At 30.8% G+C, this 13,611-nt stretch overlaps 1 protein-coding gene across 1 annotated transcript in view; it reads left to right on the top strand.

The window, feature by feature from the left end:
• Positions 1-311: 311 nt before the first annotated feature.
• LOC110024907 (probable protein phosphatase 2C 9) overlaps positions 312-13,611 on the top strand; it is a 42,835-nt gene continuing 29,535 nt past the window's right edge. Inside the window, exons 1-3 of the mRNA XM_020725104.1 lie at positions 312-394; positions 557-680; positions 782-963. Coding sequence (XP_020580763.1) covers positions 925-963 — 39 coding nt within the window. The 5' untranslated portion in view covers positions 312-394; positions 557-680; positions 782-924. The remainder of the gene's footprint in view (positions 395-556; positions 681-781; positions 964-13,611) is intronic.

Here is a 13,611-nt window from a genome sequence, read left to right as displayed (position 1 = left end):
ATTAAATATTTAATTAAATAACTTATATTCAATCAAATTTTATTAAATAATATATCATATAAATATAAATTTTTTTTTTAAAGATTCAAATTTATTTTATTCATTAAGTTGAACAAGATCGAATATTATTCAGCCAAATTCAAATTACTATTGATAAAGCGCTTTCAGCGATGAAACCCTCGTTCTTAGCCTACCGGCACTCCGCGTATAAAAAATTACGAATGAGCGCCGGTCAAAGTCTAGTACGGCTAATTTAGAATTAAAATAATTATGCGCCTCGCAATATAAAATAAATTCTCTGCATAACTACGAGTCAGGGGGAACACACATCTGCGTCTTCTGCAGCAGGCGCTGAAGTCAACAGCGGGCCGTAAGTCTTACTGCGACTCCGTCTGTGCGCCTCTTTTCCTTCGCCTTTTCTCCTTCTTTTTTTTATGGTTAAACGAATAGCCATTACCTTCTTTTGCATAACTCTGCTTCTTGATTCTTTATTCTGTTTGATTCCCTGATGAGTGTTCTGCTTCGTCTCCATGCTACTTGCTTTGCTGCGGTTCAGGAGAGCGGATGGTGAGGTCAATTTCTTGTACGAAGAGAAGTAGTACGGAAGTGGAAAGACTTGGGAGGAGGGGTCTTTGAGGGCTTGCTTCCTTTTTGAGGGAAGAAGACGGATCGATTTGTTGGTAAGATTGAATGGGGAGTTGGAAACTACTCCCAGATTTCTTTGCGTGTTTCTGATGTTTTTTTTTTCTTTTTTTTTGTTTTTATTAATTGGATTCCACAGCTTTAGGGGCGGACATAGGGTGGATTTCCTGCAGCCAATCGAGGTGTTGGGTTGTGTTGTTTGCTAAAAAATCGCGTTTCGGGGTTGGGAGACGAGGTAGATGACGAGAATCTAGCAAAGGGTTGCTGGAACTGTGGATTGATATGGCTAGATTTTGCTGTTTTAGGAGCTGCTGCTCTCAGGTTAGAGATCATCGATAGATCTTTTTTGTTTGGTTTGCTTAGCGGAATTGCTTTAATCCTGTCTATGATTGAATTTTTTTTTTGCAGTTTATTATTTTCTTGCTATTGCATCTGCTTTGATAGTGAACTGTGATTCTTTTATAGCCTAATGAACTCATAGGGATTACAAAAGTAATCTTTGTTTTTGTCGTGGAGATTTGATCTGTGAACTTACATCTCTGCATCTGCCTCTGCCTCAGCCTCACCTTTGAGTTTTGACTAACAGGATTATTAAGGAAACTGGATATAGCTTAAAGCTTATTTGTGCTGATTTAGTTGAATTAATGGAAAATACTTTTGTTTTTATTTCAAACTTTTTATTAGGGTTCTGCTTACGTAAGTTTTATCCTTTCTGGGGCATATGCATTTTGTGTTATGACGTTTTTCTCACAAGCAGAAACGTAGACAAGGTTTCTATTTCTAAGAAGATGGCTCTCTCAAAACTGTACAGAAGAAAGACATTGTTAGTCTTTGGCTGGAGGAATCAAATGGATTCTCATGCTACAACTACATGCCTATTGATAATTTCAGTTGTCTTAAAATTTCTATAGTTGGGATAGATTTAGAAAATGTCGATACTCTTTATTGACATAAACAGTTTGATGATTTATAGGCATCTAAAATTATAGTTAAAAGAAGACATTTATTCTTTTCTTGATTGCTAGCCTTAACAGGTTTTTTTTTTCTCTTTTAACATGTCAACCTTAGCTTTATTTTACCAAATATTTCAGAAGGATTCCATTAAACTTCGCCATCTTAAGTCTCCTCCTTCCTCTTTTAAAACCATAACTCGCTGAATTGATTACTGTGTTGCCTAATGATCATGCATTGCCTAGCTGTTACTTGCTAAACCGAGTCAACTCTATTGGTTGCTTTTGGATGAAAAGGTTGACTTGCATGTAAATTTAAAGAATTAGGTGTCGAATGAAAAAAAAAATGTAGCATCGATATTACTTGAAACAATTATGCATTAATCACAAATATCAATATTTTTTACCTTCTAAAATCTCAATATAGGGGAAATATCAAATTGAACTTCAACTCTTTTATTGTTAGTAAAGTATGCGATAATGCCTAGCTCGCTTAAATAGGGCCTCGTGAATTTCGATGCACTTAAAAGCTGAACTTATAGGATGTTACCTTCCAAGATGCCATAGGTGAATTTCAACTTTCGTAAAAAGCTCTTCTTGCCACCCTATAGATACATTATAATTTTTGATAAAATGCCAGACATTCTGGTAGTCATGATCGTGATCATATCTCTTAAGCTAGGAAGCCTCTATTCTTCTTGGTTGGAGAGTGGTCAAGTCAGTGCTCCCCCAAACACTTTTAGCACCTTTCATATGACAGCTGGGACTAGCAGCACTCATGATAGGTACCACCGCTAAATATGGACTCACATTATGCTTTTTACTGGATGTCAAGATTTAAATTTTGAATTGAACAGTTGACCAGTATAAGGTTTAGGGTCCAAATTTAAGGTAGGATTCGATTCAGAGTTTATAATGATGATATAATAAAATGTTTATTTAAAAGATATAATATGTGCAATATTAATGCAAATAGTTTCTTAATAAAAATAACTTGAATGTAAAAAATATACATGAAGCAAATAATAATACATTTTAGTGCTATATCCATGTTTTAATCTTGAATCCAATTAGCAGAATAAATGCTAATATTACCAAATATATAATACATAAGATGACAGATTTATTTAGTTTGATTTTTTATTTATATTTGGACTTAAAATTAAGTTAATCATTTACTACATTGAGACTTTGATAGTTCTTAAAAATCATGCGTGATTTAATAGTTTTCTAGTTTGATTGTTTTTTCTACTACTTTGTTAGGTTGCTTTTCTTCCTGTTTAGAACCACTTGATGGTCTCACTAATAGTCTGACTTATTGAATCAGTTGCCTTATTATGATTTTCAAAATCTTGTTTGATGTGACAGTTGTTGACCACTTTTCACAATGGTTGAATACAAGTGTTAGCTTAGGATTCTTTTTATTCAAGCCCTCAAATCTTCAATTTTTGAAAGTTAACATAGTTCCTCTTCTTTTTTTTTCTTCTTGTAAAAGTCTATGTCGCACTAAAGTTAATGCCATTAATTTTGACCCTATAGAATCTACATATCTAAATAATTGATGAATGGAATATCTTGTAAAAAATAAAAAAAATTAGATGCAACACATTCTAATCCATTCAAACATCAAATATTTTTTTATCACTTTGAAATATTTGAATAAATCATTTATAGTAATATTGTCAAATTGAGTCAATATGAAGTCCACAACAAATGGATCTAGAGTTCATACCATTTCTAAACTTAAGTTGCAATATATAATGGTTTTATAACTATACTGAACGGAATTAAGCAGTGGTGAGTCTAAAAACATTTTTGAGGAGGGTACTGTAATACAATCTAGCTTTATTATCTTAAACTCTATTATAGACTTCCCTAGTTGCAATTCAGTGAAACATTATGATTTCTCTAGTGGATATTTGATTTTGAAAAATATATATTTGTAATTCTTTTCTCTACATTATGTCTTGTATTATAATTAAATGAAAATATGACACTCAATAGGACACAATGGAGAAAATGGATTCATATAGCCGACCCCACGTGGTGGAATAAATGCTTCTTTTTGCTGTATTTCTACTTGTCCTATTTCTATTTTTTTCAAGTATTTTGATCCTAAGTTAAAAAATAAAGATGGGTTGAATTGTGGGTTGATTCATCCAGTCAAATAACTTAGTGGGCCAAACTTGATCCTGTGAGGGCTCATGCCCTTAGCCTAGGTACCCCTACTCTAGATTTGGCCATGTATTTGGGTCAAGATTAAATTCTAAAAGTTAATATACTTACAGATTTTGTGCATGCTCAATGTGTGATTACACATTTGCTTTTGAAACGTAGTTCTTTTATGATTTTGGAGCTCATATACACCTAAATACTAATTGCTAACATATTTCCTTTCTCTTTTATGCCATCCTATATGGTCGCATTTGAGCTTTTCAATACCTGTTTTAGGAGTATTATGGCCTAGGGTTTTTCTAATATATATCCTGCATAAGATTCATAAAATTATGAAATACATGCACAACACCTAATTTGAATAAACTTTATCGCACATTCGAACAAAAAATTAAATCTCAAAATAATCCTTGGATTATTCGTTGTGTGGCCAATATAGTTCGAGTGTATCATATCCCTCCAATTTTGTCAATTAACTTTACAAAATTGATCTCATTTTAATATATTTACTATACAAATTGATCTCAAGTTAACCCTCGTGGGTCAAATTCAAGTCCACTTTGCTAATGGACGTATTACATTGGAAAAATATGATACTCTGTGATTAAATTGGCTACAAATGAATTGTTGGTGGAAACATTACTATTGTTGGGATACTAAAAGTGGAGGATTGGCTTAGGTAGGCGACAATCAACTTAAAAATTTTGTCGAAAACTTATGACATAAATCTTTTAAAACATTATGTCAATGCTAGAGCGTCAATTAGAAGCGGTATATAATATGACCTAAATACAGTGAAAAGTGTGTAATAACTACTACACCGCGTGCTCATATGTAGTGTTAAATAAGCAGCAATTTTCACGTTATTGACGGATACAGACAGAGAAGTTAGTTCATGAAATTAATATTATGAGAAAAAAATTGGAATAGAGGTACTCATAGGTAAATTAATAGATTTAGTAGATATTGTATTTCATAGGAAGAGAAATATTTTATACATTTAAAAAATTAAATGATTTGGAGAGAAGATTAATGAGATTGATAACATAGGTTTTAAACTTTGGTATTCATATATAAATCATATTAGAAATGATGTAAGTATAATTATATATAAGCGTTTGAAAAATAATGTTGTAAAAATTAATCGAATTGAAGATAGAATTATAATTTTAAACTTTATTGTTGTTGCTGAGATTCTTGATGTTATATGTATTTAGGCTCTCGAAATAGGTTTGAATATATGTTCAAAAAAATAAATAAAATATTGAACTGGAAGAATTAAGAATACCTCTTGAAGAAGAATATTTTATTATAGAATATTTAAATGGATGTGTTGGTCGAGTGGTTTAAAATTTTAGATAATGATAGCTATGATTTTGGAGTGATCAGTAAAAAAGGTAGAGCCATATTAGATTTTGCTTTAGTTTATATTTTTTTTATTGTTAATACTTTATTTAAAAAAATGAGCATATTATCACTTATAAGAATGAATCTAATAAAAGACAAATTAATTATTTTCTTATGAGAAAAGAAATCGTCTAGATTATAAAATTTGTAAGGTTGTTTCAAGTGAAAGTTTAACTATTCTAACATCGATTATTGGTTTTGGATTTAAAAATAAAGTGTTAGAAGATGAATAATATAACGAATTATTATCTTGTATTTAGATGAAACATTTAAAAGATAAATAAAATTATTTTTATGAGTAAACTTTAAGAAATTAATATATGTGATCACGAAATATCTAATAAGATATGAGATAAAGTAATGAGTATTATTAAGAAGATGTAAAAAAATGTGCTTGAAGAATCCAAAGAAAAAACACTCATGAATAAAAGTAATCGATGGTGAAATAACAATGATAAAAGATAAAAAATATTAAATTTCATTATAAAAATTTGTTTAGAGGTAAAGGTTCAGAGAATTGGGAAAAATATAAAATGGTTCATAATGAATTTAAGAGAACAACTTCTGTTTATTTTTAGCATTATTTATAATAAATTAAATACTAAAGAGGTTGAAAGATATATTTCATAAACCAACTAAGCAAAAATATAAGAAAATAAAGAAAAATTAGTTGAAGTAATGTATATTAAGAATGAAAACCAAATAGTGATTTTCCTAAATAAGGATTTTCAATTTAAGTGGGTGAGATATTTTGATAAATTTTTGAAAGGTCATAAAAATATGATATGCTTAGTGATTTTAATCTCATAAATAATAGCAAAATTTTTTATTTATACATGATTTCCCGACCTTTTAACTTTCTCTCAATGATTCAATTGTTTGAGGATAGTAATGCTTATTATCATGGAAGTGAACATGAAATGTGGGAAAACATTATGATTTGATGATATTTCAATAGAAGTGTTGAAATTTTTAGGAGATCTGAGAATTTTTTCGCTTATAAGATTTTTTAATATTATTTTTAAAACTAAAAAGATGTCCCATGAGTAGAGAAAGAATCTATTGATTCCTATTTTTAAGAGTAAAGGAGATGCACAAAAGTGTGGAAATTATAGAGGAATTAATTTAATTAGTTATGCATTAAAGTTATGGGAGAGAATAATCGAACATAGATTACAACATGACAAAAATTTCTCAAAATTAGTTTGGATTCATGCCGGGCAAGTCTACTATGGAAGTTTTATATTTATTGAAATGTTAGATTGAGAAGCACATAGAAAGTAAGAAGGATCTCTATATGATTTTTTTTATTTAGAAAAAACTTATTATAAGTTTTGAAGAGAGTTATTGTGGAGAGCTCAAGAAAAAAGTGTTGATATTGCTTATATTCAAGGCATTAAAGTATCTATACTATAGTTATTACTTGTGTTTGAGCACAAGGAGGATTAACCAAGTATTTTTCTGTATCAGTTGGGTTACATCAGGGATCGGATTTAAGGCCATGCCTTTTTTGCTTTAGTTATGACATTATAGGAGGATGTACCTTGGTTTATGCTTTTTGCAAATAATATCCTTCTTGTGGATAAGACTAGAGAGAGAGTTTATGAAAAACAATTATGGAGGTCAACTTTAGAGTCTATAGGCTTTCATTTGAGTATATTTAAAACCGAAAACATGGAATGTAATATTTATTAGTGATAGATCTAGTGTCGATGTTATAACAATGGGTGATCAAGTTATTAAAAGGAGTGAACTTTTTAGATATCTCGGGTATATTGTTTAAAATAATGATGATATAGATGGGGATATTATTGGTATAATTCAAGTTGGATGGTTAAAGTGGAGAGATGCATTAGGCCCATTTTGTGATAGAAAAGTACTGCTTAAAGTAAAATTTTATAAGGTGATGGTGACACCTAAATGTGTGCATTATTTGGTTAAAACCAAAAAACCGAACCAAATTGCATAAGTTTGGTTGATTCTATTTGGTTTTAAAATTACATTTTTATTTTTAGTTTTTAAAATCATGACATTTTTTTGGTTAGTGTTCTGTTTTCATTTCATTTAACCGAACAAATCAAAAAATTGAAATTTATTTAAATTTTCTTATTATATTTTAGTGGCATTTACGCACATATTACCAAATTCTCATGTATTTATGTATCTAACACCCAAACTCTACTTTTTACATTTGTACCACCCAAATCTTTCTTATTACATAAAAATACCACCATTTTAACTTTTAAAAGATGAAATACTTGTTTTCATGCATGGGTAAGGTGACATTAATGTAAAAAATGAAGTTTAGGCATTAGATATGTAAATGCATATGAAGTGGTATGTATAACTTAGAATTAATCATATCAGGAATGACAGTTGGACGGTATTAATATTCTTTTTAAATTACACAATAATTCAGCATAACTTCCAGTAATAAAATGATCTACTAAAACCATAAAGTACATTGAATGGAAAATTAAATTCATCCAAAGCAACAACTAAGTTTGAAAGTAAAAGAGTATCACAATCTAACCAATAATAGTCCAATATTTCTATAAAATAAACAGTTTTAAGAAAATAATAAACAACCTCCCACTTAGTATCAATAGTTCTCCTTTTGTAAACCAAATTGCTTTTGTTTGACACATCAAACCGAAATAAACAATTAATTTCAACAGTAAGTTTTCACTTAGTGAGCAATTACAATCTTATTATGCATTAAATTAATATGTAAATGCTATTCATGAATGTTTAAAAGAAATGTGATACGTTAATTAATCAAAATGTGAACTTTCATTTTAAATTAACTATTTTTGTTTCAATTTAAGTGTGTACCTTTTTAACATTTATATTTCATTTAACATGTTATATCAAGATCACTGTTATACTTGAATGTATCCTAAAAAATTTATACTCGTCTGTACCCTTAAAAATTTTGCACTTGAACTCAAATGTACATCTTTGTAATTTTTATTTATTTTTTTCGTGTACTGGTACATTGCATCCCTTGTCAGTATCATCTGGGGGTAAACCTTGATTGAATTAATCTTTTATATTTCATTTTTTTTATTTTGTTCATTTAAAGTCATTGAACAATCATTTATGTTTTCTCGTTTCTTTCAATTGCAGTTCAAAAATCCTTTCTTTGAATAGATATAATTAGAAAAAAACAGGTGTTTATTGACAATGATACAAGTCGTTTAAAAAAAAAACTTTAATCTAATACAAATAAAAAAGTAATTAATTACTCATCGTATCTTTACTAGTTTGTCTCACTAACTCCCTATTTATCAGAACTTATGGTTTCAAATGTTTTTCAATCTCAATATTTGTTATAAATTAAATTTTTATTAAATATTAGTCTACATTAAATGAAACAAACCTTAACCTTCATTGACCTATATTTTTTTGTTCAAATTGATTAGCCCGTTCTTAAGTACTTCCTTATTTCAATTAAACCTACTATTAACACTACATATATATGTATGTATGTATATATATATATATATATATATATACATACATACATACATGCTTAATACTTAAAATGAATAAACCCTTATCTTAAAAGCTTGATTTGCATTTTTTGCGGACAAGACTCCTCTTTCCCCCTTACAATATGACATGATTCAGTCTCTATCTTTTTGCCTGTAATATCTGATTAACATTTAAGTTGATGCTATATAATTGAAGTATTTCCTTAATAAGCAATTGAAGTAAATTGTAACCCGCCGAAGATTTTCATCTTACCAAAATTTGTTTGGATTGATAGCCTTTCCCACAAATTATTTCACTTACACTATCTATTTTAAATTCATAAAACTTTAATTTTAATATCATAAAATATTCAATTATTTAAATTTATATAATTTGATAAATTAAATCCTACTCTTATCTTACATACCATTTTCTATCTCTTAACCCACGTACGAGAGACTTCTCCACCTTCTTGCGGGGCTTGACTTCAACACAGACGGTGAGTTGATTTCCTTCCCCTTCCTCCCTTCGACTATGGTTTAGCACGACATGTCTCATTCTCTTCTTTCTCTTCTTTCTTTGTGCATTGAAGAGCACTGAAGTTGCCTTAATCCACAATTATGGCTTCGCTAGACCGGCTCTCCACTTCACGCACGAAGCCGCTTGCCTTGCCCGCCCCTTTCTCCTTCATGAGTGGCTTGGCCTGTCTTCTCGCAAACACAGATGACTCTACTTCCTTCACACACAATGAAGACACTGAGACCCAAATCTCCTTTCTTCTTCCTTTTTCTCTCACACTCTATATTTCACTCTCTGTCTCTCATTCTATTTGGATACAAACGAAAGAAGTCACCCTTCAACTTTTAATAGTTGAATCGCTTGACAGTTATTTTGAATCGATTATTTTAGTTTATTTTATTATTTTTCTCTTTATTTATAAATCTTTAACTATATATTACAATCTCTCCTCATAAAAATTTCATCCTCAAACTATTAAAATTTTAATATAAAAAGGAAGCATACCTTAATCGAATAGTTGGGGATATGCTTTTGCATATTTGAAAATTTCTCCCAAATAGCATCATTTTCTGATCTGTGTTTCCATAAACTCTAAACAAATGGAATCTTGCTTTTACGAAACTTCTTCACAACATAATCCAAAATCCTTTCAAGCTCTTATGTATGAATCAAATTAGGTTATATGCCCATTGAGGTTGCAATCACTCTATTTGATTCATCAATAACATACCTTGTAAGTGTAAAAATATGGAAACCATAATTCACTCCTTGCATGAGCTGTTAAAGCCAATTTATAAGCAACTTGCCCATCCTCTCATAAGGATCTACATATCTTGGGCTCAATTTTCTTTATTTTCCAAACTCTTTGCACACTCTTTGGACCAACTTTGATAAAGATTAATTCTCCAACTTCAAACTTCACTGGTCTGTGCTTAACATCGTAATATTTTTTTTGTCTATTCTGCATTACTTTTGATCTATCACTAATCAACCTTATATTCTTAGTGGCATCATCAACCAAGTCAGCTCCAATGATCTTTCTTTAACTTGAGATATTATGCACTTTCTTCTATAGAAAGCTTCATATGAAGCTATCCTAATATTAGTCTGGTAATTGTTGCATTTCCTAATTCTTTTTATATAATTTAGAAGTAAATCTGACACTTGATGTAACCTTACAGTTTGATCCACATGTAATTACTAACCTCTCAATATGTTCGGTTTGCAAAAATGGGCAACTTAGTCAATCTGTCAACAATTACCCAAATAGTTTCACGTCCTTGTCGTGACCTAGGAAATCCAATCACAAAGTCCATAGCAATTTCCCATTTTAGAATAGATAAAAACTAGAATTGACCTTCAAGACGTTAATATTCTGTCTTCACTGACATGTAGGGCATTTAGCCAAAAATTCTGTCATGCTCTTCTTTAATATAGGTCACCAAAATATTTCCTTGAGATCATGATACATTTTATTACTCTTTAGGTGAATAATATAATTGGAGAAGTGAGGCTCCTCTATAATTTCTCATCCCAACTTATCATTATCTTGAATATAAATTATGTCTTTATTTCTCAATAATCTATCCATGTCTAACACATACTTCTCCAAGTTACCACCCTTAACCTAATCTAAGATTTTCTGAACAGTCAAATCTAAAGCAAGTAAATCTTTGATTCTGCCTTTCAAATTAGACTTCAGAAATAACCGTTTCAATTGAACCATACTGCCGTCATCGTGACTAATCACAAATAGATTCAATCTCTCAAAATCCTTAAGTGATTGTTCATGCTGAATGAATAAGCAATTAAAATTATCTAAAACCTTCCTATTCAATGCATCTGCCACCACGTTTGCCTTCCCCGGGTGATATTATATATTCAATTCATGGTTTTTAATGAATTCCAACGATCTCAATTGTCTCAAATTTAGCTTTTTCTGAGTAAAACTATACTTTAAACTCTGATGATCAATAAATATTTCACCTGACTTCAGATAAGTAGCGTCTACATATCTCAAGTGCAAATACAACTCAACTAACTTTAAGTTATGGGTAAGAAAGTTCCTTTCATGATTGTTCAATTGCCTTGAAGCATAGGCAATGGCCTTTCTATGTTGCATAAGAGCACCACCTAAATCTTTTTTAAATGAGGCATCCTTGAAAATCTGAAACATATCTGAACCTGAAGGAATAGTTATTACTGGAGCAGACAATAAACAAGTCGTTAACTTCTGATCTCTTAACAATGATCTAACCATTCAAATTTCATTGCCTTCTGAGTCAATCTAGATAATGACATAACAATTTTTGAAATTTCCTTTACAAATCTTCTGTAATTACCAACTTGATCTTGAAAACTTTTGACCTTAGTAAGAATAGTAGGTATTGGCCAATTTGCAATCGCCTTGATCTTATTTTGATCCAAAGATTTGCCATCTCCTTTGATAATATGCTCAAGAAAAGTCATATTTTAAAGCCAAAATTCCATTTTAAAAATTTGACATATAGTGTATTCTCTTTCAAAACCCACAGAACAACATGCAAATGATCTAGATGGTTGACTTCATCTTTAGAATACATCAATATATCGTCTATGAAGATAATCACAAAAATATCAAAAAACTTTCTGAATAATCCATTCATTAGATCCATAAAATTGCTGGAGCTTTAGTTAGTTCAAATGACATCACCACAAATTCGTTGTATCCATATCTGATACTGAAAGTCGTCTTCGCTATATCTTTCTCTTTAATGCTCAACTAGTGTTTAACATGACGTTAGATCAAGCTTTGAAAATATAGAAGCCTTGTTTAGTCAAACTCTCTCGAGCAAATGAATATTCATTCTTCACAGTGTGCTTATTCAATTCTTTATTATGAAAGCACACTCTAAAGCTCCCATCATTTTTCACATATAACATCAAAGCTCCCCAAGCTGTGGTGCTAGGCCTGATAAACCCCTTATCTAGCAATTCTTGCATTTTATTTTTCAACTATTGTAACTCCTTAACTATCATTTTGTATGGTTCTTTATATTGGCTCAGAACTTGACAACAACTCAATTATGAAATCAATCTTTTGCATTGGTGGTAATTTTGGTAAATCATCCAAGAATACATCTGGATATTCCCTTACAACGGAAATATCTCTCAAAGTTTTCACTTAGAGGTATTTGTCGTCTAAACAAGAAATTATTGGTTTCCACGATTCAACAATTTGAAAAATTTTAAACAATCATGGATGCCAACCCTCTAGCTCGAGAGAGTTTGACTTCTGCCTCTCTAGGTACATTTATTTTGAGTTTTTTTATTACAATCAATTGTAATAAAGCTTTTGGACAACCAATCATTGCCTAAAATTGCTTCAAACTCAAGTAAGGGTAACACAGTTAGTTGTGCATCAAAATATTTTCCACTAACTATTAACTTCACCTCACATTCCATAGAAGCACCGTCCGTCATTCTAACCAATAATATCCCACAGATTAAGCTATTATTCAATTGCATCACTTTTAACTAATTTTTTAACTATAAATGAGTGTGATGCTCTTGAATCAAATAATAATCTTATTGGTTTATTATGAAAATATATCGTACATATTATTAAAATCATTATATTGAACATTTAGAGTTGATTTATTACCACATTTAAGTTCATACATGATGTCATGAATGATATGACATGACATAAATTCTATTATAATTTAAGACACACTTGGTTAAAATTTCTTACATGTAAAACATACCTATGATAATTTCATGGAAGTCCTTAGCTTCCTGTTGTGAAAGTGCATAGACTCTAGGCTAAACATTTTGTTGGGCTTGATTTGGATTTGGTATTGTCCTGAATACTTAGCTGCCTTCGACCTGCCAAAGCTCCTCTGAGGTGGTGTAGCACTGCTTCTACAATTTGCTGGAGCTCTTTGTCCCTAGCTAGGGCAATTCCTCATCATGTGTCTTGGTTGGTGGCACCAAAAAAACTTATTAGATCCAAAAAGGAACTCACTCTTGAGATCATCCACACTTGTCACACTTCCCGCCTTTACTTTGACTAAAAGGATTGTCTGTTTTGAGAGCTCTGTGGAAAATTGGATATGTCTGAATTCCTCTTCTTCTGAAAGTCCCTCCTCCTCTATGCAGCTTATAAATCCAGCCCAGTCCCGCTAGCCTCTCCAAAACAGAGTAATAATCAATTACAAGAGGAATCAATGAATATCTAATCGTATCCTATAGCCCAAACAAAAATCTATGACATTTTTCTTCAACATTTGGAATCAACTAGTGTGCATACCTTGAAGCATAGTAAACTCAACCTCATACTGCATTACTGAACGATCACCCTTCACCAGCCTGATAAACTTGTCATGCATCTATTTTTTTGGTCGACAGTGGTACAAATTAATCTTTAAAGGTTAACACAAACCCTCCCCCTCCCCCTCCC

Source organism: Phalaenopsis equestris, unplaced genomic scaffold, assembly GCF_001263595.1.
Source record: "Phalaenopsis equestris unplaced genomic scaffold, ASM126359v1 Scaffold000002, whole genome shotgun sequence".
Taxonomy (NCBI): domain Eukaryota; kingdom Viridiplantae; phylum Streptophyta; class Magnoliopsida; order Asparagales; family Orchidaceae; genus Phalaenopsis; species Phalaenopsis equestris.
This window is presented reverse-complemented; position numbering and strand designations above follow the sequence as displayed.